General features: G+C 41.0%; 1 protein-coding gene and 1 long non-coding RNA gene across 2 annotated transcripts in view; one reads left to right on the forward strand and one right to left on the reverse strand.

Annotated features, from left to right (window-relative positions):
• The window catches only part of LOC105486379 (uncharacterized), a 49977-nt gene extending 47874 nt beyond the window's left edge, over nt 1–2103 (reverse strand). Inside the window, exons 1-2 of the long non-coding RNA XR_011621150.1 lie at nt 1888–2103; nt 1673–1812 (exon numbers count right to left, since the gene is read on the reverse strand). This is a non-coding gene — a long non-coding RNA (uncharacterized lncRNA). The remainder of the gene's footprint in view (nt 1–1672; nt 1813–1887) is intronic.
• Nucleotides 2104–2162: 59 nt separating this feature from the next.
• LOC105486384 (alcohol dehydrogenase 5 (class III), chi polypeptide) lies at nt 2163–24262 on the forward strand. Its single transcript, XM_011749250.3, has 9 exons — nt 2163–2292; nt 5680–5781; nt 8798–8939; nt 9448–9535; nt 13985–14204; nt 14355–14615; nt 15851–15986; nt 23714–23852; nt 23986–24262. The coding sequence occupies exons 1-9, from the start codon at nt 2281–2283 to the stop codon at nt 24008–24010; spliced, it is 1125 nt and encodes a 374-aa protein (XP_011747552.1). The 5' UTR covers nt 2163–2280; the 3' UTR covers nt 24011–24262.
• Nucleotides 24263–25557: the final 1295 nt, after the last annotated feature.

Raw genomic sequence — 25557 nt, forward strand, 5'->3', positions numbered from 1 at the left:
AAGCTGTTTTCCCTGTGACCCCACTTCTCCTACAGTTCTAAGAAGAGTTGTTAATTTCTCATTTTGTTTCGCTTTTTAGTTCTTGTTAGGATGGAGTGATGACTTCTAAATTATTTACATGTCAGACCAGAAACCTGAAGTCTTTTCTATTATTGTTAAACAAGGTACTACAAAAATGCAAGTGTCTCTTTCCAGAAAATAGACAGTATATCTGCAATAGGGAAAAGAAAACTAACTCTCTGCCAAAACTCTTTTTTTCCTCACTAGAAACTGCTTGCTGCATTCCAAGCAGAAGTATTGGCATACACAAAGGCCTGGAATCAAGAAAAAGCATAGTCCTTTTAAGGAACTACAAATGTTCCTTAAAGGTTGGTGTGAAATTTGGCAGAAGAGCAGGAAGTAAGGATAGAGACATATACAGAATGAAGTAATTCAGGGCCTGACTGGCCTAAAGACTTTGGATTTTATCCATTTGTTCTCCCTTGAATATTTTTAAATAGAAGAATGGTATTTGTTTATAGCCTACATCATTCAAAAATTATTGAAGGAAATTAGGAAATGGCATTGATTGATGTTACGTTTTGATTAGTGTTACGCCACTAACAGGGCTTTCAAGTATCAGATTCAAGGGCCTGGCATCAAAGAAAACAGATGGGCGGATCTTTCAGTAATCCTGTAAGAAATTATGAAAGCCTGAACTAACGCAGCAGCAGTGGGGAGAGAGGGGCACAAAACCAGATAGATATTTAGGGTTTGGTGACAAACTGAATGCAGGGACTGAGGGAGAGGGAGAAGTTGACTCTCATGTTTCTGGCTGGGGCAAGTACGTGAAGAGTGTCAACACACAGAGGGAAGAGTCCCTTTAAGGAGAAAATATTAATATGAGTTTTAGGAGTTGCATTCGATTGTGAGATATCCTAATGCAGACAGAAATCCAGTCCAAGTCTGGAGTTTAGGGGGGCCATCCTGGCTGGAGATAATAATCTGGTAGTCATCTTTCCATAAATAGAAGTTAAAAGCCATAGTGTGAGTGAGAGAGTGGAGTGAAGGAATGGAAAGACTTTGGACATAATCTTACCATATGTACCCAGGAAAAAAGCCATGAAAAAGACTGAAAAACAGACAGAGAAGAGCAGTGTGTCTGATAGAGCTATTTTAACAAAATCCAGCATTTACAACAGAGTTTAAGAGTAAACCGGCAGGCCAGGTGCAGTGGCTCATGCCTGTAATACCAGCACTTTGGGAGGCTGAGGTGGGCGAATCACTTGAGGTTAGGAGTTCGAGATCAGCCTGGCCAACATGGTGAGACCACCCCCCGCCCCCCGGACCCCACTCCCCATTTCTACTAAAAATACAAAATTGAGCCAGCGTGGTGGCGTCTGCCTGTAATCCCAGCTACTCAGGTCGCTGAGGCACGAGAATCGCTTGAATCTAGGAGGCGGAGGTTGCAGTGACCCGAGATCGCACCACTGCACTCCGGCCTGGGCGACAGAGCGAGACTCTGTCTCAAACAAACAAAGTGTAAACCGGCAAAAATACTCCATTCTCTCTCTCTACACTCTGGCCCACTCTTAACACATCAAACTGTCCAGGATCAGGAGACGTTTTGTTCCCCTCATCTCCTCCTTCCAACTCTGCCCACGTTCTACTGTCTCCCCAAAATCCTACCTACCCTTCAGGAACTGCTGGAATGGGAGCTTGGGAAGTTTTCAGCAAACGCCTCTGTCTTTCTTTGTGGCCCCTTTATTCCCACAGCTCTGTGTCCTCTCCCTATGGCGAGTCCCTTGAGGGGCTGTATCTTACTCCTTGTGTCTGCAAGCACACATAATGCGTATTAGAGGAGGAAGCATTTGCCAGTGGAGCACAAAGCTGTTGCAGGTCTCTTACTGGTTCTCAGGCGCTATCAGTGAAATTCCCGTTCCCTCACCGTCCACATCTGTAATTTGCAAGCCTCATCTACGATAACTGGTGTAAAGTTACACAGGGGAGCCCTTTCCGGACAAAGAAACAAGTTCTGCAATAAGGCTGTCGGATTTTAGCCAAGAAACCGGCGCCGCACAGCCTCGCCAGCGAGTGCACCCGGGAATCTACAAACTAGGGGCACGCACCACAGCTCGAGCACCGCCCTTCCGGTCGACGCCATTGCAAGCCCGCCCCCACGCTCCGCCCCCTCGCTAGGCGCTCGCCACGCCCACGCCGCGGTCGCCGCGCCGCGCTGTCGGAACATCCGCGCAGCTCAGTGCGAACATCCGCACCCCATGCTGACCAAAACCCGTGGACATGGCGAACCAGGTAGCGCCCGCTGAGCGGAGGGCCCTGAGTACTAGGGAGGGACTGCATGGCATGGGACCAGGCTGCTGTCCTCGGGGACGCGCGAGGCTCGGCCCAGGACGGGATCTGGCTCCTGGTTCTGAAACTGGGCCCCGGCGAGCGGCTCAGCAGGGCAGAAAGAGAAGGAAGCTTTGTCTCGGCTCTTCAGTTGGGAAGCAGCTTTCTTTGCTGCTTCTGGGACAACCGGAACGGGGTGGGGGTGGGAGAGCCGGAGAGTGGGGGGCAGGGGCTGGTCAGGACGGTATCCCAGTGGAAATGGGTTAGGAGCGGCCACGCATTGCTTCTTACACGAAGTTAAGTAACTCACTCTGGGTCATTCTTGCAGCTTGCATACTTGGCAGAGCTGCAGCCAGAGCCCGTGCTCCTAACTCCTAGGTTGCTTGTGTTTCATAATTGAGCCTACGCCTTAATTATTGTGCCTCCAAGGAGTGTATTTTGGAAAGACCCCTACGTCCCTTTCAGAAACGTTTTCGAGCGCTTGAACACCAAGAGATTTATCTTCCCTCTAGTCCTCACATAACAAACACCTCCGCGAGATGGGGACATCTTATCAAAAACTGTGATTTGAGGTCGGTTGTGATGGCGGACTGGGATTCCGACCCAGGTCTGCTCCTCTCTGACCAATTCATAAAATACACATTAGACAGTAAAGAAAGGCAGAAATTACGAATAAATAGTCTAAAATTGCTGATTATTTTAATGCTTTGCAAATTTGGACATTTTCTAGTAAGACATATGGCCTTAACATATTGGAGTTTGAAAGAAACTCTAAACAGTCTTTCAGACTTAAACTGGTAGTTGCTCTTCCTTATTGCTGAGTGTCTTTGTTCACAGAATGTGAAAGATTGTAATTGTTACTATAGTTCAAATGTTGAAGTAGTGCCATTTCCCGCGGATTTAGAGTGGGACTTTGTTTTGCTTAGAATTGTCAGTAAAAAGGAAAGGTTAGGCTCCTGTAAGACATTTTTTAAAGGGGAGCAGGCCATCAAATTTAGTATTCTTGTCTCTTTGGATTTTTAGGTTGCATAACTTAATTGTTAGTATTCTGAATCTGACTTGTGGAGTTGAAATTTATGGCACATTGAAGTGAAAAAGATTCTAATGCATTGTCTGATTCTTTGTACTATAAGATTTAGTATCTGCAATTTACTTTTAAAAAACGATCATTTCCAGCGTCACCAATTTACAGAGGCCATTCTTTTTTCCTTTTTTTTTTTTTTTTTTTTTTCCAGTTCAGATGGAGTTTCACTCTTTGTTGCCCAGGCTGGAGTGCAGTGGCTCGATCTTGGCTCACTGCAGCCTCCGCCTCCCGGGTTCAAGCAATTCTCCTGTCTCAGCTTCCCGAGTAGCTGGGATTACAGGCGCCCGCCACCATGCCCGGCTAAGTTTTGTATTTTTAGTAGAGACGGGAGTTTCGCTGTGTTGGCCAGGCTGGTCTCGAACTCCTCACTTCAGGTGATCCACCCATCTCGGCCTCCCAGAGTGTTGGGATTACAGGTGTGAGCCACCGCGCCCGGCCTACAGAGGCCATTCTTTTTATCTCTATCTAGTTCACCTCTCCTTTTCCTCAACCGTTTGTTCTATTGCTGTCAATAACTACTAACTTACTTTGCAAAGCTATGCTGCTCCAAGAATTGTGTTAGGGACTTCATATTCATATTCATTCCTTTTTTTTTTTTTTTTTTGAGCTCTGTCGCCCAGGCTGGAGTGCAGTGGTGCGATCTAGGCCTCAGCCTCCCCAGTAGCTGGGACTACAGGCACCCGCCACCTCGCCCGGCTAATTTTTTGTATTTTTAGTAGAGACTGGGTTTCACCTAGCCAGGATGGTCTCGATCTCCTGACCTCATGATCCACCCACCTCAGCCTCCCAAAGTACTGGGATTACAGGCGACTTGAGCCACCACGCCCGGCCAGGGACTTCGTATTCATTCTTACTCAGTCCTCACAATCACCCTATATATAGGTGTTTTATCACCATTTATAATTACTTTTTCCTCATCCTTCAGTATCCGGGTTATAAGTGAAGCTCTCCCAAACCAAGCAAAGTTACGCTCTTAATCTACTTTTTTTGCTTTCTGTATTACTTTGTGCCTGTCTCTTTAAATCACACTCTTTGTAATTATTAACTTTAAAATCTGTCTCCTGTAAACCCAGTGGTTTACAACCTTTAGTCTGTCAACGCATTTCTCAAGTGTAATGTAAACTAATCAGGACCTTTCTCATTACGTATGGTTCTCTGGTTGTGGAGGGTATACTGACTATAATCTCTAAAGCAGCTCTGTGTGCTATAGATACATTAGTCACTTGTGTAATTTAAAATTTTTCAGTAGCCACATTGAAAAGGAAAAAGTGAAGTTTTAATAGTTTATTTATAACATAAATAATGTTACTTAACATAAAATACCATTTCAACATGTAAGCAGTATTTTTTAAAATACTGTTAATGAGTATTTTTACTTTTCTTTGAACTAAGTATTCAAAGTCCAGCTATATTTATAGCATATCTCTGTTTTCTTTTTTTGTTTGTTTTTTTGTTTGTTTTGTTTGAGATGATGTCTCGCTCTGTTGCCCAGGCTGGAGTGCAGTGGGACAATCTTGGCTCACTGCAGTCTCCACCTCTCAGGTTCAAGCCGTTCTCCTGCCTCAGCCTCCTGAGTAGCTAGGACCACACAGATGTGCACCACCATGCCCAGCTAATTTTTGTATTTTTGTAGAGACGAGGTTTCACCATGCTGGCCAGGTTGGTCTTGAACTCCTGACCTCATGATCTGCCTGCCTCAGCCTCCCACAGTGCTGAGATTACAGGCGTGAGCTACCATGCCCGGCCTGTGGTCATTTTCTAAGTGCAGGTGGCTGCTGTATTGGCCGGTGCGGTTACAAGGGATATAGCTCCTCATTGTTACATTCCTAATCCTCCTTCCCACCTTGCAATTTTGCACCAAACCAGTGGTATTCAGAACAGCCTGATCAAAAGAATTTCTTGCGGCACATGTTAAGCATGCAGATTTCTTGGACACCATGCCAGACCTGCTGAATCAGATTCTCTCGGAACTTGTGTTCTTAACCTGCTCTTGCTTATGCATTGTAGAGGGCCATTAAATATTTGATGAGTACAACTTTTTAACCAAAAGATGCTTTTCTATCTGACCAGGTAATCATCTCAATTAAATCATTTTTGATGTATACTATTTGTATGAAATCTAAAAACATATCACTTGGAAACATATGTTTCTTTGTGAATCTGTGATATACTTTTTAAGGTTAGCATTAATCTGTATCTAAATTGGCTATTAAGTAGTTATTTGTTTAGAAGGATAAACAGCTTACTCCCTTTTTTCCCCACTTCAGGTTATCAAGTGCAAGGCTGCAGTTGCTTGGGAGGCTGGAAAGCCTCTCTCCATAGAGGAGATAGAGGTGGCACCCCCAAAAGCTCATGAAGTTCGAATCAAGGTAATGATATATTTAAGGCACTGGGAAAAAAAAAAAAAAGACACAAGGAGGTCTCTGGATAGATGAGTAGATCTGAGATCTGCAGAGGATAAATCCCAAAGGACAGTGTCAAAGGAAAGATATTGAAAAGTCATCCAGCCTTACAATCATAACATCCTTCTCTTATCACTCACCTTTGCAGCATGCTTCTCCATCTTTTTTAGCTTTGATCTTGGGCTGAACAGCTATCCCCATGGGTCACTGGATTATTGCAATTTATCTTCTGCAGTTTGGGTTTAAGGTAACTCTGTAGGATACTCATTTTTCTGCTGATTACATAACTTTAAATATATGCTGACACATTAGAAACAAAAGAAGAAATGTTACCAGAAAGGGTTCCTTATTCTGACACCCAGAGTGGGTTCTTGTACCTCACGCAAGGAAGAATTTGGAGTGAGTTCATAGAGTAAAGTAAAAGCAAGTTTATTAGAGAAGCAAAGAAATAAAAGAATAGCTACTCCATAGACAGAGCAGCAATATGGGCTGTTCAACCGAGTATACCTATAGTTATTTCTTGATTATATGCTAAACAAAGGGTTATTCATGAGTTTTCCAAGAAAGGGGTGGGCAATTCCCAGAACTAAGGATTCCTCCCCCTTTTAGACCATATAGGGTAACTTCATGACATTGCCGTGGCATTTGTAAACTCATGGCACTGGTGAGACTCCGTTTTGGTATACAGATGCACTATAATTAGCCTATAATGAGCCTTGAGGATGACCAGAGGTCACTTTCATTGCCGTCTTGGTTTTGATGGGTTTTTGCCGGCTTCTCTACCCCAGCCTGTCTTATCAGCAGGGTCTTTCTGACATGTATCTTGTGCCAACCTCCTGCTTCATTCTGTGATTAAGAATGCTGTGATTAAGAATGCCTAGCATCCAGGGAATGCAGCCCAGTAGGGTCTCAGCCTTATTTTACCCAGTGCCTATTCAAGATGGAGTCGCTCTGGTTAAAATGCCTCTTCACTTTTGCTACAGCAACTAAACAAGATTTGAGAAGAGGCTCCTGATTGAATAGAGCAACAAGCAAGTGAAGTCAGCTTGCTTAGAGAGCTTTAAAATGCACCCACCCTGGCGGACAAGGGTAGGATTCAGGGAATTCATTATTCTAGTGCTTCTCAACCTCTGGTGGCAGATAAATGATGTTACCCCTGGAGAGAGGCATATTGTACAAGGCAGCCAGTTGGAGAGATCTTTGAAACCTTGGCATGTAGAAAACTTCATGTGTTTAGCATTCTACTACTCTCTACTTGTTTTGATATAAAATTAGTGCTTTAGAGTAGTGATCATTAACATTCTAGGAAAAGAGTCACAGCAAATAAGAGCTGTGACTTCGAATATACTTCCCCCACCATCTCACTTTGAAAACACACCACAAATACTGGCTCATGCCCCCAAAGATCCCACATACCAGGTGGAGCAGACCAGGACCAAATAACATCTTTTTTCTTTTTTTTTTTTGAGACAGAGTTTCACTCTGTTGCCCAGGCTGGAATGCAGTGGTGCGATCTCGGCTCACTGCAACCCCTGCCTCCCAGGTTCAAGCAATTCTCCTGCCTCAGCCTCCCTAGTAGCTCAGATTACAGACATGCGCCACTATGCCTGGCTAATTTTTGTATTGTTAGTAGAGACGGAGTTTCACCCTGTTGGTCAGGCTGATCTCCAACTCCTGACCTCAAGTGATCCATACACCTCGGCCCCCCAAGGAGCTGGGATTACAGGTATGAGCCACCGCAACTGGCCCAAATAACATCTTAAGGTCCTTTCCAACCCATACCCAGGAATTTGAAATCTTTTAATTAATAGTGCTTTTTTTTCTTCAAATTCAGAAATTAAGCTGATTGTGATTTTGCCACTGAAGAAGATGTTTGTCCTGGATATATTAAGGGCCCATACAGCTCACAATCAGTGGGTAGTCATTGTGCTCATTGAGCAGTATGGACACAATGAGTACAGTCATCTTCCCTGCAAAACTGCAGACAGGTAGCAAAGATTGTTACATTGTAAATGGATATATAAGCCAGGAGCAGAGACACATAAATAGAACTACTCCAAGATTTTGCCTTTCTGTGCTTTTGGTGGCTTTAAAAGATAAGTTACAGCCGGGCATGGTGGCTCACGCCTATAATGCCAGCACTTTGGGAGGCCAAGGTGGGCAGATCACAAGGTCAGGAGTTCAAGACCAGCCTGGCCAGCATGGTGAAACCCCATCTTTATTAAAAATACAAAAAATTAGCCGGGCCTGGTGGTACGCGCCTGCCATCCCAGCTACTCAGGAGGCTGAAGCAGGAGAATCACTTGAACCCAGGAGGCGGAGGTTGCGGTGAGCCAAGATCATGCCACTGCACTCCAGCCTGGGTGACAGAGCGAGACTTTTTCTCAAATAATAATAAAAATAATAATAATAATAATATTATTATTATATAATATAGCCAGAGAGAGATAACAGGCTCATTTAAATAGAACTTGTGTCTGGTTTGTAAAAAGGGAGTTGGTTCCTCTCAAAGTTCTGAATTTTGGCCCAGACTCAAACAGACTGGCATATTTCTGAAGTAGTCATTACCTCTTTAAAAATCATATTTCCCAGCTGTCATGAGAAAACTAGCAGTGAGATGGGGTCCACCTGTTTTGCACACAGGTGATGTTTCTCTCCATGCTTGAAGGCATGGTGCCCATAAAATGACCTTGTTCACCTTCTCTTGCTAACATGCACTGAAAGGGGGACTGGATGTTCCCTATTTCATTGCATACAAATGCACCATTGCTTTTAAGTACCACTAAAAAATTGCTGCCAATTCTAATTGTTAAGATGCCATGGATTATAAGCACATGCTGAATTCAGAGAGGTTAAAATATGAAAGAAATGTGTCTTAGAGTCAGTGAAATACAGTATTATAATAAAATGACTTTTCTTGTATCCGTACCTCTGAATTGCATGCACATACACTTAAACATTCATTGTTTTAATGTCCTAATAGATCATTGCCACTGCAGTTTGCCACACCGATGCCTATACCCTGAGTGGAGCTGATCCTGAGGGTTGTTTTCCAGTGATCTTGGGACATGAAGGTGCTGGAATTGTGGAAAGTGTTGGCGAGGGAGTTACTAAACTGAAGGCGGGTAAGGAGAGATTTGAACCACGTGTTTGATGATTTTGGCTTATTCCTATGGGGAAATTGTTTTTCTGATAAAACTACCCACTACATATTAATAGGTATCATCTAAGTAGATTGTCAAGAGAGTTTATTCCTCATCTGGGAAGCACAAATATTTGGGTATTTTTTTCTCTCTGATTTTGCAGACTACCGTTTGTGTGAAACTTTTTAAGTACATTTCCAAAACCAATTTTGGAAGAATTTTTAGAGATGCATCAATGAAGCAGGATTTTGAAGCGTATAACTTCATTGTTTTTCAGTTATTGTTTAAAGAGTTTCATTTAGATAAAAATATTGAAACATACTCTTTGCATGGTCAGACGGTATCTGAATGATGTTACCTAGGTAAAGTTCTAAGAGTTGAAGTTGTTAACTTTGCAAAGCCACATCAGTTGACAGGAATTTGCAAAGGCTGATGTTTTCATTTAGAAATAGATACTACCTGTTCAGGATGTCTTTGCATTTGTTTCCAGGTGACACTGTCATCCCACTTTACATCCCACAGTGTGGAGAATGCAAATTTTGTCTGAATCCTAAAACTAACCTTTGCCAGAAGATAAGGTTAGTATCTTTTTATATTCTTCTTAAAACACAAGTGCTACGGGAAAATTAAGGAATCAGAGAGACTGAGGGGTTGAGGAGGAATTATTTAATTATTTAGGTGCGCCAACCCAGTTGGATTAACATCCAAAGGACTGAGCGCCAAACAAAGAGTCAAGACACCTTTTAAGCATTTCGTGGGGCGGGGAGAGATCTCTGCAGGGGGGAGCATATTACAGAAGCGAGAAACAGACAGTTATTCAGTTGAGACATGCATTACATCATTTCTTACTTTTCAAGGAACAACATGTTTTACGACTTGAGATTATTTGTCTGTGACCTTGCAGCTGCACAGCTAGAGAAACAGAGTCTTCACAGTGCCTGGGAAAGGGAGAGATAAGGCTCACTAGCCAGTTAATTTTAAAGGACTCCAGCTCTTTCTCTTCCTCAGGGGAAATTGGGTTTTCTTACATATAACTGAGTTTTTGCTTACACATTCTTTAATTTCTTTTAATTCCTGTTCCACAAGGTCATATTAACAATGATAAGAATAAATAATTATGTGGCAGTTTATATAGTGCATTGTGTATCAGTGGTTTCATTCCATCTTTATAGCAACCTCACTACTATCCCCGTTTTCACAGATGAGAGAAGACTCAGAAATTAAGAAGTTTTGACACAGAGAGGGTACCTGGGCACAGCAGCAACCTTCTCTACCATTTGTAGTTTTCTGCCTAATTGTGCAACTGAAGAAACATTTATTTTTCACATGAGGAAATGTGTAGCTTATAGAGGTGGCTGATTTAAGTAACTTGTACAGCCCCCAAGGGGTGTCTGCATTCTGTTTCCTCTCTGCCCCATGAAAGAAAGTAGTGGGGATGTGAAGAGACCAGGGGAGTGACTCCACCTTATGCCTCACCCTGGCCTCACCTTGCCAGCTATGGTGCCGCATGTTAACCTTGGCTGGTCTTCACAAAGGCAGCTGGGCCCTCCCTCTCCCCAGGATCCCCTACCGTGCCACCCCGCCCCCCCCCACCACCGCCAACCCTGCCCTGGAATGGTTTGTCATAATCTGGAAATTTGTTGGCTCATTTTTCTTTCAACTCCTTTATTTTTCATTGAACAAATCTCTGCTTTTGAAGAGTTGAGGGTATCTGCTATCTTTTTTCTTTTCTCTCCCTCCCTCCTGCTGCAAAGAAAAGAACCATTAAATTTTAGGGATGTTTGTGTGTATAGACACTATCATCTGGATGTAACTTGCTTTGAAGCAGTGTTTTCATTGTGAGTGTGTCTAGCTATAAAAATTTGTTCATATTTTTGTGAATTCAATACTATGTACCATTGTATTATAGTAACTTTTATAAAACAAACCATAAATATACTGACTTTTCTTACAGAAAAAAAGAGAGAGAAACTAAGGGGTTTGTCCAGTATCACCAGCCATTAAGATATAAAACAGAATTTTCGGTACCCATTCTCTTCACAAAACAGTAGGCTAAATTTGCCAAACTATGTAGTAAGGAAAAACATGCTTGCGAGATTAAACAAAATCATTTTTATGAACCATTTTACTGTCCAGTAAGTGAGAGTAATAAAACTTACCCACTAAGGCTATTAGGAAGACTGCAGGAGATAACCTAACTCCTTGACACAGAAAAGGTAGTTGTTTTTATTGTAGTAGGTAACAACACTGAAAGAACTACCTCTTTGAGGAAATTTAAGATCCCCTTGTGTGTGTTCCATTTTCTTTTAAATTGAGGTAGAGCATGCATATTATTAAGCACTTAAGGTGTATAGATCTTAAGTGTACAGCTCAATGAATAATTATGTATGTAAACACCTGTTGGTTTGAACATCACCCAGATCAAGATAGAGAACCCTGCCAGCACCTGACAAGGCCCCTCATGTCCCTTCCAAGTCAGAACCTACCTCCCTCCTAGGTTACCACGGTCCTGATTCCTTTCACTGTGACCTTTGTATAAATAGAGTCATGCAGTGCATGCTGTTTTGTCAGGTTTCTTTCTTTTATAATGTCTGTGAGATATATCAAGCTGCATATGCGTCAGTAGTTCTTTTTTGTTACTCTGTCTTATTGCATTCAAAATACCAGTATTGATCTGTTCTCCTGTTGATGGACATTTAGGTTACTCCAGTTTTGGGTGGTTACAGTTAATGCTGCTAGGAACATTCTTACTTATACATGTCTTTTGATGGATATAAGCATTGCTTTCTCTTGAGCATTTTCTTGAGATTATAATTGCTGAGTCATAGGATATGCATCTACAGCTCTCTGGTATACTTGTACCAGTTTACACTTGCACCAGCATTGTATGGGAGATCCATTTGTTTGTTATTGACAAAATTAGTTTATATTTTTGGAAAACAAAATTCCATTTATTTTATAAAGCAAATCCTGTTACTTTGGTAAAACCAGAACCAAAAAAAAAAAAAAAAAAAAAACGCTTTGAAAGGGAATTTTAAACACAGTCTGAAAAATTTTGCAACACATGAAATACAGTAATGGTGATGGGTTCTTTGTGATTGTTACCATTTTGAGAAATTCTTTCAAAGCATAAAATGTATTCCACATCACCTTTTGTTCAAGAAACTCCTCTAGAATACAGTGACTTCTCACATGAAGGAGGGCTAACCAAACTTAAATTGTTCTCATTAAGATATAATAGTTATTTTTAGTCGGGTGCAGTGGATCACACCTATAATCCCAACCCTTTGGGAGGCTGAGGCAGGTGGTTCACTTGAGTCCAGCGGTTAGGGAACAACGTGCACACCTTGGTGAAATCCCCTCTCTATAAAAAATTCTAAAAATTAGCCGAACTTGGTAGCACGTGCCTGTGGTCCCAGCTGCTCAGTGGCTGTAGTGGGAGGATCACAAGCCCTGGAGGTTGAGGTTCCAGTGAGCAGTGATGTGCCACTGCATTCCAACCTGGATGACAGAGTAAAAACCTTTCTCAAAAAAAAAATTTTTTTTGATGGAGCTTTGTCACCTGTTCTTTGTTTCTGGTCCTATTTGTTTTTTTCTCAAAGGAAATGTATTTGCTCTTGAATCTAGAGGCAGTCTGTTTTCTCATCTGTGTATTTATTCATATGTATGTTCCAAAGAGTTTAGCTAAGAGTATACATCAAATTACGGTGTTCAGCCTGGGCAACATAGCAAGACCCCGTCTCTATGCCCCTGTAGTACCAGCTACTTGGTACTCAGATGCAGGAGGATCACTTGAGCTCAGGCGATCCTCCTGCCTCAGTGTTCAAGGCTGTGGTGAGCTATACATTCCAGCCTGTGCTGTCTCAAAAAAAAAAAGCAATTTTAGTATTTATTTTATTTAAAATAACATAATTACTAAACATCAATTCTGTGCCAGACACAATGCTGAAGCCTCATATAACATCTCATTAGATTTTTATAGCAATCTGTAAAGGAAGTTACCTGTGTTTCTCAGCATTTTCTAGTGAGAAAATGAAGGCATAAAGATTAATTAACTTGCTCAGATGACACAGGATTTGAACCCAAGTACTCTGACGTTAGGGTGGGTACTCCTAAGCAAGATGTTATATCACCTCTGTTTAGAATAGCAAAAGTAATTTTTGTTACCATTTATTGCATCAATGGCCTTTGTAAGCTTTTTGGGTTTTCTTTCCTATTGGTGTAACCAAGTCACAGGCAAAACAAAGTGAAGAGGTAATTTAACTTGCATTATTGAGGACTGTTAGTTACATTTCAGAAAAATGCTTCCTGAAAGATATAAATTAGCCAGTTTGGCCATCTGTTTTTGTCAGCTGATCTGGTTAATGGTTTGTAATTTCTGCTTGCATAGGTACTGGTTTTGGCTTTATCCTTTAAGAATTTATATTTGCTCACAGAGGTTTTTTCATTTTTTTAATTTTTGAGACAGGGTCTCATTCTGTCACCCAGGCTGGAATGTAGTGGCACAGTCACGGCTCACTGCAGCCTCAAACTCCTGGACTGAAGTGAACCTCCTGCAGACACATGCCCCACTACACCTGGCTAATTTTATTTTTTGTAGAGATAGGGTGTTGCTATGTTGCCCAGGCTACTCTCGAACTCCTGGATTCAAGTTGTCCTCCTGTCTGAACTTCCCAAAGTACTGGGATTATAGGAGTGAGCCACTGCACCCGGCCGACCGTTTTAATGATGGGATTTTAAAATAATTCCAACTGATCCATAAGTTGTACCTCTTAAAATGAGTTCAATATTCTAACAGTATGATCTAGAAAGCTAGTGAATATTGGAAAAGATGGATAAGATTATAAATCTCTTATAAATTTCGTTTATCAGGCATTGCTGCAAGGTGCTAAATTAATAATGAATACATTCAAAATTTTAGTTTACAACACTTTCTGAATATTGTCATTATTTTTAAAACCGATTTCTTTTTCTTGTGGGTTTTTAGAAACCTAATTCCAACTTGCCTTTTTCTTTATTTTCTTTAGAGTCACTCAAGGGAAAGGATTAATGCCAGATGGTACCAGCAGATTTACTTGCAAAGGAAAGACAATTTTGCATTACATGGGAACCAGCACATTTTCTGAATACACAGTTGTGGCTGATATCTCTGTTGCTAAAATAGATCCTTTAGCACCTTTGGATAAAGTCTGCCTTCTAGGTTGTGGCATTTCAACTGGTTATGGTGCTGCTGTGAACACTGCCAAGGTAAGAGACTGACTTGGGATTTTGCTTCTGCCTTCTAATTTAATTCAGTGAAACTGTCCTAGAATAGTGAAATTGGCCCATCTGTATGAAACCCAGCGATTCTCTTGACGCTGGTAGAATGCGTACTTTATAAACTGTCTTTACTCCTAGGTGGAGCCTGGCTCTGTTTGTGCGGTCTTTGGCCTGGGAGGAGTTGGATTGGCAGTTATCATGGGCTGTAAAGTGGCTGGTGCATCCCGGATCATTGGCGTGGACATCAATAAAGATAAATTTGCAAGGGCCAAAGAGTTTGGAGCCACTGAATGTATTAACCCTCAGGATTTTAGTAAACCCATCCAGGAAGTGCTCATTGAGATGACTGATGGAGGAGTGGACTATTCCTTTGAATGTATTGGTAATGTGAAGGTCATGGTGAGTATGAGCTTCATTCCTTTTTAATTTATGGAACTGCTTTTTTTGAAATGCAGTTTTAGATTAAAAATTGTTTTGGCAAAGGAAAGCTTCTTGATAAGAATTATTCTAGTGAAAGAAGGGGAAAATATCTATTTGAACTACAGTGGGAAATGATACAAGAACAGCTCAGGGAAGGATGAGAAGAGATGTTTCTTTGCCTTTCAATGCCCGCTAAGTGCATGTCTCATGAAATGAAAAGACAGAATAAAGCAGTTGTGCAGAGCATGGGCTTTGGAATCAAATACACATCCACTTACTAACCCAGTGACCCTGAACAAACAGCTTCTCTAACCTCAGTTTCTTCATCTATAAAATGCAGGTACAGGTTGAACATCTATCCCTAATCCAAAAATCCAAAATGCTCCAAAATCTGAAACTTTGAGCACCAACATGATGCTCAAAGGAAATGCTCATTGGAGCTTTTCAGATTAGGAATGCTCAGCCAATAAATACGATGCAAATATTCCAAATCCGAAAAAATCCAAAATTCAAAACGCTCTGGTCCCAAGTATCTCAGATAAAAGATAATCAACCTGTAGTAACAATATCTACTGAAACGTACATAGACACTCAGTAAAAGTATTACTATTAATTCTGCTGCCTGCTTTTTAAAATTAAATCCTTTAGAGTTTAACCACAGTTTACTTTTCAAAATAGAAAGCAAATAAACACTTTATTTTAATTTATGTTAATATTTAACCAGGTTAATTTGTTAAAATAAATTGTTCAGGCCGGGCATGGTGGCTCACGCCTGTAATCCCAACACTTTGAGAGGCCAAGGTGGGTGGATCACTTGAGGCCAGGAGTTCGAGACCAGCCAGGACATGATGAAACTTCATCTCTACTAGAAATACAAAAATTAGCTGGGTGTCAATGGTGCATGCCTGTAATCCCAGCTACTAGGGAGGCTGAGGCACGAGAATCGCTTGGACCCGGGGGGCAGAGGTTGCCATGAGCCGAGATCATGCCACTGAACTCCAGCCTGGGTGCCAGAGGGAGACTATCTCAAAAAAAAACAAAAATAGTAAATGAAAATATAAATTGTTCAATGAAATTGAGCTCACTAAATGTTAAGTTTGGCCTTTTGTTGCCATTTTCTTTAAAAACAATGGCATCTCTAGAAGTTTCTGGGAAGCAGTTATTCTCAGGAAAATGCACTGACTTCTGTGATTTGGTCATATCTGTGCCTGCAGAGAGCAGCGCTTGAGGCGTGTCATAAGGGCTGGGGCGTCAGCGTGGTGGTTGGAGTAGCTGCTTCAGGTGAAGAAATTGCCACTCGTCCATTCCAGCTGGTAACAGGTCGCACATGGAAAGGCACTGCCTTTGGAGGTAATTCAATGGATGAGATTACTGCATTTTCTCTTTTGTTATTTGCATTGAGTCTAAAGTTTTTAAAGGGTTTTAAAAATATATATTTATATTTCTTCATCCTCCTAAAGAAAAAAAATCACATTGCGTGTGTTTTGAATGATCTGTGTTTAACGAGTTGTCTTTTAAGGTCCTCTACCTCATATTATGCCAGCTTTTTTGAAGGCCAGAAGAAAAGATTTGGAAAGTATGCTAAAATGGGGGGTTTGGCCAAAGTCTTCCTTCTTTATAACTACAGAATTTGCCTTAGAAAATGTCAATCTGACTTGCCCTCCCCTTCAAAGCTCTAGATATATGCCACAGCAGAGTATCATAGAAGAAACTTTGTAAGCTGTGTATGCTATTTGGGGGCATCACTTTGTCCATGGCTGTATTTGAAAGGGCATTCCAAGCCTGGCTGATCCAGGGGGTCTTGGTAGTAACCTCTAACTGAAGCCTCATTCTGGCACATGCTGGTTGGGTAATTCACTGTATCATTGAGGCCCCTTGCATTGCTAAAATATGATCCAAAGATAATAGAAGTTTTTGTCTAGAGAACAGGAGTGGCTGTGGTCATCTCAGTTACCAGGTTTAAGAAAAAATCCCCACAATTTGTGGGGAAAGAATAATTAGTGGAGAATATAAGGGAGGAGGTTTGGAAAAGGCTCAAAAGAGGTTTGAAATATGGTTGAAAGCATCCTTAGAAGGTAGAAGGCTTCTTGTTGATTGTGTTGCTTCTTTAGATACAGTGAGAAATTGAAGCACCTGATTTTCTTTAAAATCTTACCATTTAGCTAAGAGTTCTATTTCATTTTTTAGTTTCATAGTTTTCTGTTCTGAGATGCTATCCTTATTTCATTGTTAAATTTAAAACCAAGGAAATAAAGTCCTGTACTATATGAGTTTTTTTCCTTCCTTGAATATCATGATTATAGAAATCTTTGCTGATGTGGGCCTAAATAAGCTTGTTGTTGAGACTTCCAGAGTTCTGTCGTGGGCAGTTTTAAAAGTCTCAATAGGCCAAAACTTTAATGAGGTTTTAGTAAATCTTAATACAGAGAAAGGAAAATTCTCAAAAGTATTTACTACTTTTTTTTTATATCCATAGCTATTTTTATATCCATAGTTTTATTGGGTTTTTTTTAATTATACTTTAAGTTCCAGGGTACATGTGCACAAGGTGCACATTTGTTACATATGTATACATGTGCCATGTTGGTGTGCTGCACCCATTAACTCATCATTTACATTAGGTATATACCCTAATATTATCCCTGCCACCTCCCCCACCCCATGACAGGCCCCGTTGTGTGATGTTCCCCACCCTGTGTCCAAGTGTTCTCATTGTTCAATTCCCACCTATGAGTGAGAACATGCGGTGTTTAGTTTTCTGTCGTAGGCAATAGTTTGCTCAGAATGATGGTTTCCAGCTTCATCCATGTCCCTACAAAGGACATGAGCTCACCTTTTTGTATGGCTGCATAGTATTCCATGATGTATATGTGCCACATTTTCTTAATCCAGTCTATCATTAATGGACATTTAGGTTGGTTCCAAGTCTTTGCTATTGTGAATAGTGCCACAATAAGCATACATGTGCATGTGTCTTCATAGTAGCATGATTTATAATCCTTTGGGTATATACCCAGTAATGGAATTGCTGGGTCAAATGGTATTTCTAGTTCTAGATCCTTGAGGAATCGCCACACTGTCTTCCACAATGGTTGAACTAGTTTACAGTCCCACCAACAGTGTAAAAGTGTTCCTATTTCTCCACATCCTCTCCAGCACCTGTTGTTTCCTGAATTTTTAATAATCGACATTCTAACTGGTGTGAGATGGTATCTCATTGTGGTTTGGATTTGCATTTATCTGATGACCAGTGATGATGAGCATTTTTTTGTGTATCTGTTGGCTGCATAAATGTCTTCTTTTGACAAGTGTCTGTTCATATCCTTTGCCCACTTTTTGATGGGGTTGTTTGATTTTTTCCTGTAAATTTGTTTAAGTTCTTTGTAGATTCTGGATATTAGCCCTTTGTCAGATGGGTAGATTGTAAAAATTTTCTCCCATTCTGTAGGTTGCCTGTTCATTCTGATGGTAGTTTCTATTGCTGTGCAGAAGCTCTTTAGTTTAATTAGATCCCATTTGTCAATTTTGGCTTTTGTTGCCATTGCTTTTGGTGTTTCAGTCATGAAGTCCTTGCCCATGCCTATGTCCTGAATGGTGTTGCCTAGGTTTTCTTCTAGGGTTTTTATGGTTTTAGGTCTAACATTTAAGTCTTTAATCCCTCTTGAATTAATTTTTGTATAACATGTAAGGAAGGGATCCAGTTTGAGCTTTCTACTTGCGGCTAGCCAGTTTTCCCAGCACCATTTATTAAATAGGGAATCCTTTCCCCATTTATTGTTTTTGTCAGATTTGTCAAAGATCAGATTGTTGTAGATGTGTGGTATTATTTCCGAGGGCTCTATTCTGTTCCATTGGTCTATATATCTGTTTTGGTACCAGTACCATGCTGTTTTGGTTACTGTCGCCTTGTAGTATAGTTTGTAAGTCAGGTAGTGTGACGCCTCCAGCTTTGTTCTTTTTGCTTAGGATTTCCTTGGCAGTGCAGGCTCTTTTTTGGTTTCATATGAACTTTAGTGTTTTTCCAATTCTGTGAAGAAAGTCATTGGTAGCTTGATGGGGATGGCATTGAATCTGTAACTTACCTTGGGCAGTATGGCCATTTTCACCATATTGAGTCTTCCAATCCATGAGCATAGAATGTTCTTCCATTTGTTTGTGTCCTCTTTTGTTTTGTTGAGCAGTGATTTGCAGTTCTTGAAGCGGTCCTTCACATCCCTTGTAAGCTGTATTCCTACGCATTTTATTCTCTTTGTAGCAATTGTGAATGGGAATTCACTCATGATTTGGCTCTGTTTGTCTGTTACTGCTGTATAGGAATGCTTGTGATTTTTGCACATTGATTTTGTATCCTGAGACTTTGCTGAAGTTGCTTATCAGCTTAAGGAGATTTAGGGCTGAAACTATGGGGTATTCTAAATATACAGTGATGTCATCTGCAAACAGGGACAATTCGACTTCCTGTTTTCCTAACTGGATACCCTTTCTTTCTTTCTCCTGCCTGATTTCCTGGCCAGAACTTCCAACACTGTTGAATAGGAGTGGTGAGAGAGGGCATCCCTGCCTTGTGCCAGTTTTCAAAGGGAATGCTTCCAGTTTTTGCCCATTCAGTATGAGATTGGCTATGGGTTTGTCATAAATAGCTCTTATTATTTTGAGATACATCCCATCAATACCTAGTTTATTGAGAGTTTTTAGCATGAAGCGCGGTTGAATTTTGTCAAAGGCCTTTTCTGCATCTATTGAGATAATCATGTGGTTTTTGTCTTTGGTTCTGTTTATATGATGGATTACGTTTATTGATTTGCATATGTTGGACCAGCCTTGCGTCCCAGGGATGAAGCCAACTTGATCATGGTGGATAAGCTTTTTGATGTGCTGCTGGATTCGGTTTGCCAGTATTTTATTGAGGATTTTTGCACTGATGTTCATCAGTGATATTGGTCTAAAATTCTCTTTTTTTGTTGTGTCTCTGCCAGGCTTTGGTATCAGGATGACGCTGGCCTCATAAAATGAGTTAGGGAGGATTTCCTCTTTTCCTATTGATTGGAATAGTTTCAGAAGGAATAGTACTGGCTCCTCTTTGTACCTCTGGTATAATTCGACTGTGAATCCATCTGGCCCTGGACTTTTTTTGGTTGGTAGACTATTAATTATTGCCTCAATTTCAGAACCTGTTATTGGTGTATTCAGGGATTCACCTTCTTCCTGGTTTAGTCCTCAGAGGGTGCATTCCAGGAATTTATCCATTTCTTCTAGATTTTCTAGTTCATTTGTGTAGAGGTGTTTATAGTATTCTCTCACGGTAGTTTGTATTTCTGTGGGGTCGGTGGTGATATGCCCTTTATCATTTTTTATTCATCTATTTGATTCTTCTCTCTTTTCTTCTTTATTAGTCTTCCTAGTGGTCTGTCAATTTTGTTGATCTTTTCAAAAAACCAGCTTCTGGATTCATTGATTTTTTTTAAGGGATTTTTGCTTCTCTATCTCCTTCAGTTCTGCTCTGATCTTAGTTATTTCTTGCCTTCTGCTAGCTTTTGAATGTGTTTGCTCTTGCTTCTCTAGTTCTTTTAATTGTGATGTTAGGGTGTCAATTTTAGATCTTTCCTGCTTTCTCTTGTGGGCATTTAGTAATATAAATTTCCCTCTACACACTGCTTTAAATGTGTCCCGGAGATTCTGGTATGTTGTGTCTTTGTTCTCATTGGTTTCAAAGAACATCTTTATTTCTGCCTTCATTTCGTTATGTACCCAGTAGTCATTCAGGAGCAGGTTGTTCAGTTTCCATGTAGTTAGGTGGTTTTGAGTGAGTTTCTTAATCCTGAGTTCTAGTTTGATTGAACTGTGTTCTGAGAGAGTTTGTTATAATTTCTGTTCCTTTACATTTGCTGAAGAGTGCTCTACTTCCAACTATGTGGTCAATTTTGGAATAAGTGTGATGTGGTGCTGAGAAAAATGTATAATCTGTTGATTTTGGGTGGACAGTTCTGTAGATAACTATTAGGTCCACTTGGTGCAGAGCTGAGTTCAATTCCTGGATATCCTTGTTAACTTTCTGTCTCGTGGATCTGTCTAATGTTGGCAGTAGGGTGTTAAAGACTCCTATTATTATTGTGTGGGAGTCTAAGTCTCTTTGTAGGTCTCTAAGGACTTGCTTTATGAATCTGGGTGCTCCTTATTGGGTGCATATATATTTAGGATAGTTAGCTCTTCTCGTTGAATTGATCCTTTTACCATTATGTAATGGCCTTCTTTGTCTCTTTTGATCTTTGCTGGTTTAAAGTCTGTTTTATCAGAGACTAGGATTGCAACCCCTGCTTTTTTTGGCTTTCCATTTGCTTGGCAGATCTTCCTCCATCCCTTTATTTTGAGCCTTTCTGTGTCTCTGCACATGAGATGGTTCTCCTGAATATAGCACACTGATGGGTCTTGACTCTTTATTCAATTTGCAAGTCTGTGTCTTTTAATTGGTACATTTAGCCTATTTACATTTAAGGTTAAAATTGTTATGTGTGAATTTGATCCTGTCATTATGATGTTAGCTGGTTATTTTGCTCATTAATTGATGCAGTTTCTTCCTAGCATCAATGGTCTTTACAATTTGGCGTGTTTTTGCAGTGGCTGGTACCAGTTGTTCCTTTCCATGCTTAGTGCTTCCTTCAGGAGCTCTTGTAAGGCAGGCCTAGTGGTGACAAAATCTCTCAGCATTTGTTTGTCTGTAAAGGATTTTATTTCTCCTTCACTTATGGCTGGATATGAAATTCTGGGTTGAAAATTCTTTAAGAATGTTGAATATTGGCCTCCACTCTCTTCTGGCTTTTAGAGTTTCTGCTGAGAGATCCACTGTTAGTCTGATGGGCTTCCCTTTGTGGGTAACCCAACCTTTCTCTCTGGCTGCCCTTCGCATTTTTTCCTTCATTTCAACTTTGGTGAATCTGACAATTATATGTCTTGGAGTTGCTCCTCTCAAGGAGTATTTTTGTGGCATTCTCCGTATTTCCTGAATTTGAATGTTGGCCTGCCTTGCTAGGTTGGGGAAGTTCTCCTGGATAATATCCTGCAGAGTGTTTTCCAACTTGGTTCCATTCTCCCCGTCACTTTCAGTTACACCAATCAGACATAGATTTGGTCTTTTCACATGGTCCCATATTTCTTAGAGGCTTTTTTCGTTTCTTTTTACTCTTTTTTTCTCTAAACTTCTCTTCTCACTTCATTTCATTCATTTGATATTCAATCACTAATACCCTTTCTTCCAGTTGATCGAATAGGCTACTGAAGCTTGGGCATGTGTCATGTAGTTCTCGTGCCATGGTTTTCAGCTACATCAGGTGAGGTCTTCTCTACGCTGTTTATTCTAGTTAGCCATTCGTCTAATCTTTTTTCAAGGTTTTTAGCTTCTTGGCAGTGGGTTCGAACATCCTCCTTTAGCTTGGAGAAGTTTGTTATTACTGATCGTCTGAAGCCGCCTTCTCTCAGCTCATCAAAGTCATTCTCCATCCAGCTTTGTTCTGTTGCTGGCGAAGAGCTGCGTTCTTTTGGAGGAGAAGAGGCACTCTGATTTTTAGAATTTTCAGCTTTTCTGCTCTGGTTTCTCCCCATCTTTGTGGTTTTATCTACCTTTGGTCTTTGATGATGGTGACGTACAGATAGGGTTTTGGTGTGGATGTCCTTTGTTAGTTTTCCTTCTAAGAGTCAGGACCCTCAGCTGCAGGTCTGTTGGAGTTTGCTGGAGGTCCACTCCAGACACTGTTTGCCTGGGTATCACCAGTGGAGGCTGCAGAACAGCAAATAATGCAGAACGGGAAATGCTGCTGCCTGATCCTTCCTCTGGAAGCTTCATCTCAGAGGGGCATCTGGCCGTATGACGTGCCAGTAGGCCCCTACTGGGAGGTGCCTCCCAGTTAGGCTACTTGGGGGTCAGGGACCCACTTGAGGAGGCAGTCTGTCCATTCTCAGATCTCAAACTCCATGCTGTGAGTACTACTACTCTCTTCAAAGCTGTCAGACAGGGACTTTTAAGTCTGCAGAAGTTTCTACTGCCTTTTGTTCAGCTATGCCCTGTCCCTAGAGGTGGAGTCTACAGATGCAGGCAGGCCTCCTTGAGCTGCAGTGGGCTCCATCCAGTTTGAGCTTCCTGGGCCGCTTTGTTTACCTACTCAAGCCTCAGCAATGGTGGATGCCCCTCACCCAGCCTTGTTGCCACCTTGCAGCTCAATCTCAGACTGTTATGCTAGCAGTGAGCGAGGCTCCGTGGGTATGGGAACCTCCAAGCCAGGCACGGGATATAATCTCCTGGTGTGCTGTTTGCTAAGACCATTGGTAAAGCGCAGTATTAGGGTGAGAGTGTCCCAATTTTCCAGGTACCGTCTGTCACGGCTTCCTTTGGCTAGGAAAGGGAATTCCCCAACACTTGTGCTTCCCGGGTGAAATGATGCCCTGCCCTGCTTTGGCTTACACTCCGTGGGCTGCACCCACTGTCCAACAAGCCCCAGTGAGATGAACCCGGTACCTCTGTTGGAAATGCAGAAATCACCCGTCTTCTGCGTCACTCACGCTGGGAGCTGTAGACTGGAGCTGTTCCTATTCGGCCATCTTCAAGTATTTACTTCTTAACTGAAAGGTGTTTGTCAAATCATTTCCATGCTATTTTGGATTTTTCATTACCCTTTAGCTCATCAAAAAATTCATTTTTTTTTTTTTTTTTTGAGACGGAGTCTCCCTCTGTCACCCAGGCTGGAGTGCAGTGGCCAGATCTCAGCTCACTGCAAGCTCCGCCTCCCGGGTTTACGCCATTCTCCTGCCTCAGCCTCCCGAGTAGCTGGGACTACAGGCGCCCGCCACCTCGCCCGGCTAGTTTTTTGTATTTTTTAGTAGAGACGGGGTTTCACCGGGTTAGCCAGGATGGTCTCGATCTCCTGGCCTCGTGATCCGCCCATCTCGGCCTCCCAAAGTGCTGGGATTACAGGCTTGAGCCGCCGCGCCCGGCAAAATTCATTCTTTTAAATGCGTTTGTGTCCTCCACTAAGTAACAAGCATATTGCAGGAATTTGTTGAATAAATTAATGTGTGATTTCTTTTAGGATGGAAGAGTGTTGAAAGTGTCCCAAAGTTGGTGTCTGAATATATGTCCAAAAAGATAAAAGTTGATGAATTTGTGACTCACAATCTGTCTTTTGATGAAATTAACAAAGCCTTTGAACTGATGCATTCTGGAAAGAGGTAAGCTTTCTCTTTAACTGTATATCATAGAATGTAATAATGACACAGAGTTTGAGGCAATGGAGAGTCGAAAAACAATTTTAGTGGTCTTAAAGGTATCATTTAAAACTTAGTATGTTGCTTCCTTTTACAGCATTCGAACTGTTGTAAAGATTTAATTCAAAAGAGAGAAATAATGTCCATCCTGTTGTGATGCGATGGGAGCAGCTTAACAGGCAGGGAGAAGCGCCTCTAATCTCACAGCCTCGTAGAGCTTCACAGCTACTCCAGAGAATAGTGTGATATTTGTAATTCATGAATATAATCAAGGACAAGGATAATTCAGTCATGAACCTGTTTTCCGGACTCCTCCACATAAATAATTGCTAGCTCATTAAGGAATATTTTAACATAATAAAAGTAATTTCTGCGTTTGTGTGGAAGTTGTCTTCTTTGTTTTATGCTGTAATCATTGTCGTGGTTTGCCCATTATCTTCATTCTGTAAAGGAAAGATAAAGGAAGCAGGGCAGTGGTGGGTGTCTGAAACCTCAGAAACATTCATTGAACTTTGAAGGGTCTCAGGCCTGTTGATTAAAGAACAGATCCTAGCCATCAGTGACAGAGTTAATCAGGACCCAAGTCTGCTTCTGTGATATTATCTTGAAGGCAGGTACTGTGCCTTGTTCATACCTGTACCCCAAATTCCTAGTATGGCATCTGCCCCTCACAGGGCACTAAAATGTATTATTGAAACAGCATTCTGGGCTTAAATAGGTATATATGTGTGTTGGTTGTGGCTGTACTATTTCTAGTATAGTGAATTACATACTGAATATCAAAGTTCTCAACACCTACTTTTGTCAAATCTTAAATTTTGCCACTTCCAGATCACATTGCCGTTCCTCCCCTCCAGAGGTAACAATTATCCAAAACTTAATGCTTATCATTCCTGTATATGTTGTTGTACTTTCACTGTATAGAACCTAAACCATCTACTCTTTAGTACTGTTTTATATGTTTTTAAGCCTTATACTGGCTCATTCTACAGCTTTTCTTTTTTCACTCAATCTATATTATATGTGAAGCTCTCATTCATTAATCTTAGTACTATGTAGCAGTATTCAATTATGGGAACTACCGTAATTTATCTGTTCTCCAATTGAAGGCATGAAGTTGCTGCCGGTTTCTGTATTACAACACTGTAGTGGAACATTCTTCTGTATTGGGCTCACTGCATTAGTTACTTAAGACGTATATCACAGAATAAACACATTCAGCCTTACTAGACATTGCCAAATTGCTCTTCAAAGTAGATGTGAATTGTTGTGAATTACATGAGTGTGGAATGGTGTTTTATTATGACTTTAGTTTGCATTTTCCTCAATTACTTGTTAAATCCTTCATTCTAATGGACACTTTATTTTACTGTGAAGAACCTGTTCCTATATATCCTGTGCCCAACTTTCTACTGAATTATTTCTCTTTCTCTGAATAATTTTTAGGAGTTCTTTATTCTAGACATCAATCATTTGTCAGTTTTATATGTTGCAAATATCTTCTAGTCTATCTTGTGACTTTTCTTTTTACTTTATGGCATTTTGTTGAATAAAGTTTTAATGTAGTCACATAAATCTTTCTGGTAGTGGTAAGTAACATTTAGGTTATTTTATCCTGAGAAGTATAAAGAAGCAAACACAAATGGTCCAGGATCTTACCATCCTGATA

This window comes from Macaca nemestrina, chromosome 3, assembly GCF_043159975.1.
Source record: "Macaca nemestrina isolate mMacNem1 chromosome 3, mMacNem.hap1, whole genome shotgun sequence".
In the NCBI taxonomy this organism is placed as follows: domain Eukaryota; kingdom Metazoa; phylum Chordata; class Mammalia; order Primates; family Cercopithecidae; genus Macaca; species Macaca nemestrina.